The 8,180-nt window shown below is 73.0% G+C and overlaps 1 protein-coding gene across 1 annotated transcript in view; it reads left to right on the top strand.

Annotated features, from left to right (window-relative positions):
• Window positions 1–3,429: 3,429 nt before the first annotated feature.
• PDE4A (phosphodiesterase 4A) overlaps window positions 3,430–8,180 on the top strand; it is a 28,589-nt gene continuing 23,838 nt past the window's right edge. Inside the window, exons 1-2 of the mRNA XM_087777908.1 lie at window positions 3,430–3,545; window positions 4,453–4,685. Of these exons, the coding sequence (XP_087634034.1) occupies window positions 3,504–3,545; window positions 4,453–4,685 (275 nt within the window). The 5' untranslated portion in view covers window positions 3,430–3,503. The remainder of the gene's footprint in view (window positions 3,546–4,452; window positions 4,686–8,180) is intronic.

The raw sequence follows: 8,180 nt of genomic DNA, 5'->3' as shown, positions 1-8,180 counted from the left end.
GCGCACTTCCGGATGCGCCGTTTGCGCACTTCCTGTTGCGCGCGTCCTCTCTGCGCACGCGCACGGCCCGCCAGGGACGCGCCGGCGCGGCCGCCTCGCCCGGCACAAAGATGGCGCGGGTTTTAAAGAGACACGCACGCCGGAAAAGGGGGGTGAGGGCGGGACCCCCCCGCTCGACGCCCCAGGGTCTGGGGGGGCTGGGAGGATCCCACTCCCCTCAAGGAGGGTGGGCAGGGACCCTCAGGCAGGCGCTGCTCGTCTGGGGGCCTTGGGGACATGGGGGGACATGGGGACAGAGGGACACGGAGGCACAGGGACATGGCGGGACATGGGGGGACATGGGATCACGGGGACGTGAGGGGGCATGGCGCCTTGGGGACAGAGGGACATAGGGACACAGGGACATGGTGGCACAGGGACATGGGGGGACATGGGGACAGAGGGACATGGGGACATGGGGACATGGAGGCACATGGCGCCTTGGGGGGACAGGGACATGGTGGCAAGGGGGCATGGGGATACAGGGACATGGGGACAGAGTGACATGGGGGGACATGGGGACACAGGGACATGGGGATGGAGGGACATGGTGGCACGGGGACACAGGGACATGGTGACATGGGGACACAGGGACATGGGGACAGAGTGACATGGGGGGACATGGGGACACAGGGACATGGGGACGGAGGGACATGGTGGCACGGGGACATGGGGACACAGGGACATGGGGACAGAGTGACATGAGGGGACATGGTGCGTTGGGGACAGAGGGACATGGGGACAGAGGGACAAGGAGGAACAGGGACATGGTGACACAGGGACATGAGGAGACAAGGTGCCTTGGAGACACAGGGACATGGGGATGGGGGGACGTGGCTCCCTGGGGACACCGGGACAGGGGGACGCAGGGACAGAGGGACATGGGGACACGGGGACACAGTGACATGGGGGACAGAGGGACATGGGGGGATGTGGCTCCTTGGGGACACCGAGAGACAAGGACACCAGGACAGGGGGACACAGGGACAGATGGACACAGGAACAGAGGGACATGGGGGACACCGGGACAGGGGGATAGAGGGACAGAGGGACATGGGGACAGAGGGACATGGGGGGACATGGCTCCTTGGGGACACCAAGAGACATGGACACTGGGACAGGGGGACATGGGGACAGGGGGACAGAGGGACACAGGGACATGGGGGACACCAGGACAGGGGGACACGGGGACAGGGGGACAGAGGGACATGACATGGGGGACACCAGGACAGGGGGACACCGGGACAGAGGGACATGGGGGACATAGGGACATGGGGGGACGTGGCTCCTTGGGGACACCGGGACAGGGGGACACCGGGACAGAGGGACGTGGGGACACTGGGACGGGGTGGGATGCGTGGCGGTACCGGGGGGGGGCAGCGCTGGGGGACGCTGGGGACACCGGTACCGGGGGGGAGGGGGGGGGGGCCGCTCCCGCCGCGTTTGCGCCGCCGCTGGCACCGGGCGCTGCCGGCGGCACCGGGGCCGGTACCGGGGCCGCCTCCCGCCCCGCGCCGCCGCCGCCGCCGTAAACAAAGGCGGGCGGATGCCGGGGAGCGCCGCGGCACCGGGAGGCGGCCAGGTACGGCACCGGGAGGCACCGGGGCGGCCCCTGCCGCCGTCCCCGCCGCTACCGGAGCCCCCCCCCCCGCTCCGCGGTGCTTCCCCGGCCCCGAGCATCCCTCCGGTATCCCCAGGGGAGCCCCGGTGCCGTGCGGGACCGGTGTGCGGCAGCGGCTGCAGCCCGGGAAAACCGCGGGGGGCTGCGGGACCGGAGGCTCCGGGGCTGCGGGACCGGGGGCTCCGGGGCTGGGGGCTGCGGGACCGGGGGATGCAGGACCGGCGGCTGCGGGACCGGGGCTGGGGGGATGCGGGACCGGAGGCTCCGGGGCTGGGGGCTGCGGGACCGGAGGCTCCGGGGCTGCGGGACCGGGGGTTCCCGGGATGCGGGGCCAGGGGCTGCAGGACCCCGGGACCGGGGGCTCCAGGACCGGGGGCTCCGGGGTTCGGGGGGGCCGCGGGACTGGGCACCACCCGGTTGGGGTGCACCGGGCACAGGGGGAGCCGGGAACGGCACCGCACCCCGGGCGGGCAGCACCCCCGGTGCCCCCGAGCACCCCGGCAGCCCCGAACCCCCGGGGACGCTGCTGGGCCGCGGGGTCCCACCAGGACGGGGCCAGTGGCTACCGAGGCCCAAAGCCAGACCCGCCACGGGGTTGTGCCGGCAGCGAGCACCCATGGGTGGCACCCCCACCCCCTGCAAAGGCCCCTTCCCCCCGAGGAGGGGTCCCTCGGCCCACCCCGAAATCCCGCGGGGTGCCCAGGCCCGGCGGGGACCCCCGGCCCCGCGGTTTCTCCCCTTGCCGCGTGGCACGCCACGGTGTCGCCGGGCCCTCGCGCTCCCGGTGGCACCCCCCCACCCACGGCGCTCCCTCCGCCAGCCGGGTGAGCGGCCGGGGTCCCCGTGCGGGATGGGGGGGTCCCCGCTTCTCACCCCCACCCCGGGGGGACCCCTGGGGCGGCTGGGGAGGGGGCTCAGGGTCGCTGGGGTCGTGGTGCCAGCAGGGGTCCCGGCAGGGGGGACGGGGTGGCGGGGTCCCCGGTGGGGGCTGGGGGGGATGGGGACACAGGGGTCCCAGCTCCCCCCCTTCGGCCACCGGCATCAACCGCCGGGACCCCCCCAGGCCTGGCACTGCCGAGGGGGGACATCGAGTGGCCCGGCACTGCCAGGACCCCCCCAGGCCTGGCACTGCCGGGGGGGGGGACACCAGGCAGCCCCACGCAGTGGGAGCGATGCCGGTGCCGGTGCGGGATGCTGGTGCTGCAGGAAGGGATGCCGGTGTTGGGGGAGGCGACGCCGAAGGGATGCCGGTGCCAGGAGGGATGCCGTGCTGCGGGAAGGGATGCCGGTGCCGGGAGGGATGCCGGTGCCGGGAGAAATGATGCCGGTGCCAGGAGCGATGCCGGTGCCGGGGGAAGCGATGGTGATGCCGTAGGGAATCGCTGCCGATGCCACGGCCAACGATGGCGTGGCCAACGGTGCCGCGGGATGTGATGCCGTAGGGCGCGATGCCGGGGTTTCCTTGGCAACCTTTGCCAGGAGGAGCCGGGGGGTCCCCGGGGTGGGAGCCGGGGGCTGCCGGGAGCTGCCACGGAGCAGCTCACCCGCCGGCACAGACCCCCCAGACCCCCCGGCACCGGTGTGTGGAGGGACGGGGGGGGGGGGGGGCGCTCCGGTTGTGCCGCAGCTGCAACGAGCGCGTCAGGGCTCAGCCTGGCTCCCCAGGGACCCCCGGCACAGGCTGGGCTGCCGGGGGGGTGCCGGGGAGGTGCCGGGGGTCTCCCCGCTCCCCCCTCACCCTCGGCTCTCACCCGCAGGCGCCGCAGCCCCCCGGGACGTGGCGGGGTCCCCCCGCGCCCCCCGCATGGCCCCCGTACCCTGAGCCCCGGCGCCAGGCGGGCACATGAGGAAGAGCCGGAGCGACCTGGCCGGGCCCGAGGAGCAGGTGAGGCGGCACCGGGGGCACCGGGGCGGGGACGGGCTCCCCAGGGAGGATATTTGGGGGGGCTGGGGGTCCCTCTGTACCCTGGCCCTGGGGAGCTGCAGCAGGGGGTGAGGGGCTCCTGCCTGCGTGCCATGCCGTACCATGCTGTGCCGTGCCGTGCCGCGCCGCGCCGTGCTGTGATGTTCTGTGCCATGCCGTGCCACGTGGCGTGAGGCTCCCCGGCCGTGCCGTGCCGTGCCGTGCCATGCCGTGCTGCAACGTTCTGTGCTGTGCCAATCCGTACCACGCCATGCTGTGCCGGGCCATGCCATGTGGTGTGAGGCTCCCTGGCCATGCCGTGCCGTGCCGTGCCGTGCTGTGCCGTGCCATGCCATGCTGCGATGTTCTGTGCTGTGCCAATCTGTACCACGCCATGCTGTGCCGGGCCATGCCATGTGGTGTGAGGCTCCCTGGCCGTGCTGTGCCGTGCCGTGCCGTGCCGTGCCATGCTGCGATGTTCTGTGCTGTGCCAATCCGTACCATGCCATGCTGTGCCCTGCCGTGCCATGTGGTGTGAGGCTCCCTGGCCATGCCGTGCCGTGCCGTGCCGTGCCATGCTGCGATGTTCTGTGCTGTGCCAATCCGTACCACGCCATGCTGTGCCGTGCCGTGCCATGTGGTGTGAGGCTCCCTGGCCATGCCGTGCCGTGCCGTGCCGTGCCGTGCCATGCCATGCTGTGCCAATCCATGCCGTGCCGTGCCAAGCCACGTCGTGTGAGGCTCGCTGGCCATGCAATGCAACGCCATGTGGTGCCATGCCACGCCATGCCGCGCCATGCTGTGTGGCGCGAGGCTTCCTCGCCACGTGGTGCCGTGCCGTGCCATGCCACACCACCCCGTCTGACCTGCCCCCGTCCCCTCCTTGCAGCCCCCGCCGGAGACACCGGACCCCGGGTGCTGCAGCCGCTCTCCCCCCTCCCCGGGGATGTTGGGTGCCGACCTGCGCCGCGGGCGCCGCCGCCTCTCCGCCAGCCTCCAGGTGCCCCCCTGGAAGCCCCCGGAGCGGCCACGCTCGCCGGAGCCCGCCAGCCTCCCGCGCCCCACCACGCTGCCCCTCCGCATCCCGCCGCGCATCGCCATCACCCACCCCGAGCCCCCCAGGTAGGGACGGGGCTGGCGGGGGACACAGGCGGCGCGAGGCTGAGCCCGTCACCGCGGCGTCTGGTGGCATCGGGGCCCCTCTCCGGGCACTAATCTGGGGGGATGCGCTGGCATCACCCCCTGGCCGGGGCCCCCTGCCAGCGCCGGGACGTGTCCCCGGGCAGGGGGGCCTGCTGGGTGCCCAGGGTGGGGACGGGGACAGGGTGGGGACATGGCCTGGGATGAGGCCAGTGCCCAGGATGGGGATGGTGCCAGGGATGGGGACGATGCCAGGGATGGGGACACTGCCGGGGATGGTGCCCAGGACAGGGCCAGTTCCTGGGATGGGGACACTGTCTGGGATGGGGACATGGCCTGGGACAGGGACAGTAACCGGGATGGAGACGATGCCAGGGATGGGGCGATGCCAGGGGTGGGGATGTGGCCTGGGATGAGGACGTTGCCTGGAACCAGGACAATGTCCAGGATGGGGACAGTGTCCGGGATGGGGACAGTGCCCAGGACAGGGCCAGTTTCTGGGATGGGGACAGTGTCTGGGATGGGGACATGGCCTGGGATGGGGACAGTGCCAGGGATGGGGACGTGGCCCAGGACAGGGACATTGTCCTCGATGGGGACATTGCATGGGAGCAGACCGGTGCCCAGGGTGGGGACGGTGCCGGGGATGGGGACATGGCCTGGGATGGGGACAGTGCCCAGGACAAGGACGGTGCCCACGTGGGTGACACCAGCGCTGGCCCCACCGCAGCCGTGGCACCGTCCCCCTCGCCGACACGGTGCTGCGAAGCGTGGCCGGATCCTGCATCCCCGCTCCGCTGGCCGCCACCGCGTCCCCACCGCGTCCCCACCGCGGGCTGGGGGGAGCAGCTCCCCAAAAAGGCCACCTGCCCCCCCCAATTCCACCCACCCTTTAATCACGGCTGCCGGATCGCACGGCACAGGCCACCCCCGGTGCCAGGCCCCGGCGCGGTGAAGCGCCGACCGATGCCGGCGGCGAAGCGGCGGTGGGAGCGCGGTGACCCGGCCGGGGGGGGGGGGGGGCCGGATCCGGCCCCGGTGCGGCGGCGGCGATGCCGGTAGCCTGCGGCGTGCCACCAGCCCTCCCTCGCTGCAATGAATCATCCGCCGAATTTTCCAGGGTGTGTTCCTGCCCGGATCCCCAGTTCCCATCCCACATCCCCAAAATTCCCAGCTGCCGGCGGTTTTCCCGGAGCGGGGTGGGATATTGGGGTCCCCCGCGCCCCGGCTGCTCTCTTGGGTGGGTGACATTAATGGGGGACATTTGGGGGGGGGGGGGGCAATCCGCAGCTGCCTTCACGCCTGCCTGCACCCCCCACCGATGCCGATGGGTTCCCCGGTAAAACCGGAGCCGCCGGCAGCTGGAAATTGGGGGGTCACATCGGACCCCCCCCCATTTTATTCCAGGGCTGGAGCTGGGGTGGGGGGACGCAGCCCCCCCCGGTGATGGGAGGGGGGTGGGAGGTGTTGGGGGGCAGCGGGCAGGCGTGGGGGGACCCCCCGGTGTCCCCTCGGTAGGGTGGGGTGCTCACCGGGGACCCCCACCCTGACCCTGGGGGTCCCTGGGGCGCCGTGAATGTGGGGGTCCCCCCATTGCAGCTGGGGGGGTCCCTGCGGCACTGTGAATGTGGGGACACCCCCCCGTTGCCACCCTGGGGGTCCCTGCAGCACCATTCGCAAGTGGGGACCCCCCCCCCCCAAATCTGCAGTGGGGTCGGTGCCGTGCCTGGCCCGGGGGGGTCCCCAGTTTCTCCTGGGGGGGGGATCCCCCCCTCTGCGAGATTCCGCCCCCCCCCCCCAGCCGAGGCCTGCGGGGGGGAAACCTCGCGGGGGGGGATCCCTGGATGGGGGTCCCTATGGGGGGGGGGGTCCCTGAGGGGGGGGTCCCCCCATCGGGGGAACCCCGGGGGGGGATCCCCGCCGGGGGGGGGGCGTAGCGGGGGGGACCCCCGCCGTTGGGGGGGTCCCGGAGGGGGATCCCCGCCGTTGGGGGGGTGTCCGCGTACCTGCGTGGGGGGGTCCACGGGGTCCCGGGGCGGAGCCGCCGCCGGGGGGGGCAGGTCCCGGAGCGGGGGGAGGCGCCGAGACGGGCGCGCAGAGGCGGCACCGGCGGCACCGGCAGCACCGGCAGCGGTACCGGCAGCGGCGGCGGCAGCGGCGGCGGCAGGCGCCTCCCCCGGGGTCGTCCCAACCGGTTGCACGGGGCCATGCGGAGCCCGGGGCCGGGAAAAGCCGCCGCCGCTCCCGCCGCCGTGCATCGCTAGGGACCGGCACCGGGACCGGCACCGGGGGAGGCTCCGGGACCGGGATTGGGACCGGCACCGCCTCCGGGAGCGGCTCCGGGACCGGGACCGGGTCGGGCACCGGGACCGGCACCGGGAGCGGCTCCTTTCCCAGCACCGGGAGCATCTCGGGGTCCCCGGTTCCCCCCTCCCCGGTACCGCGGATGATGGAGCCGGTGCCCAGCTCCAGAAAAAGCCTCTCGCTGTCGTTACCGGTGCCCCGGGAGGGCCCGAGCACCCTGAAGCCCCCCCAGCACCTCTGGCGCCAGCCCCGCACCCCCATCCGCATCCGCCACCGCGGCTTCTCCGACACCGACCGGCACCGGCCCCGGCCCATGGAGCGGGCGGACGCCGTCGACACCGGGGACCGGCCCGGGCTGCAGAAATCCCGCATGTCCTGGCCCTCCTCCCTCCACGGGACCCCCGGCACCGGCAAGCGGTAGGTGACAGCGGCGGGGAACCCCCCAGAGCCCCCCAGCATCATCCCGGTACCGGGACCGGAGGCGGGACCCTCCCAGCATCATCCCGGTACCGAGACCGGAGGTGGGACCCTCCCAGCATCATCCCGGTACCGGGACTGGAGGTGGGACCCCCCCAGCATCTTCCCGGTGCCAGTACCGGAGGCGGTGGCAGGGCCCCCCCAGCATCTTCCCAGTACCGGGACTGGAGGTGGCAGGAGGGACCGCCCCCCCCCATCATTATCCTGGTGCTGGTACTGGAGGCGGTGGCAGGGCCCCCCAGCATCATCCCAGTGCCAGTACCGGAGGTGGGCCTCCCCCCAGCATCATCCTGGTACTGGTGGTTGTGGGAGAGACCCCCTCCAGCATCATCCTGGTGCCAGTACCAGAGGTAGGACCCCCCCCAGCATCATCCTGGTACCGGTACCGGAGGCGGTGGGAGAGACCACCCCCCCCCCATTATCCCGGTGCCGGTATCGGTAGTGGTGGCAGGACCCCCCCAGCATCATCCCGGTACCGGGACTGGAGGCGGGACCCCTCCAGCATCATCCTCATCCCGGTACCATGGCGGTGGGAGGGAGCCGGTGGCTGTGCCAGTGCTGGGGATGGATCCGGCCCGTGGGCTGCCGTGGGAGCCGGGGGCGGCAGCGACATGGGGGGGTCACGTCCCTTGGGACCCCCGGCCTCACCAGGCCCTTCCCAGGGTCCCCCGCCAGGCACCGGGGATGGTGATGGGG

The sequence above is a fragment of the Nipponia nippon genome, unplaced genomic scaffold (assembly GCF_047370975.1).
Source record: "Nipponia nippon isolate SJK-2023a ecotype South Korea unplaced genomic scaffold, ASM4737097v1 scaffold_42, whole genome shotgun sequence".
Taxonomy (NCBI): Eukaryota; Metazoa; Chordata; class Aves; order Pelecaniformes; family Threskiornithidae; genus Nipponia; species Nipponia nippon.
The sequence above is the reverse complement of the archived record's forward strand: the minus strand, read 5'-3'. Positions and strand labels throughout refer to the sequence as shown.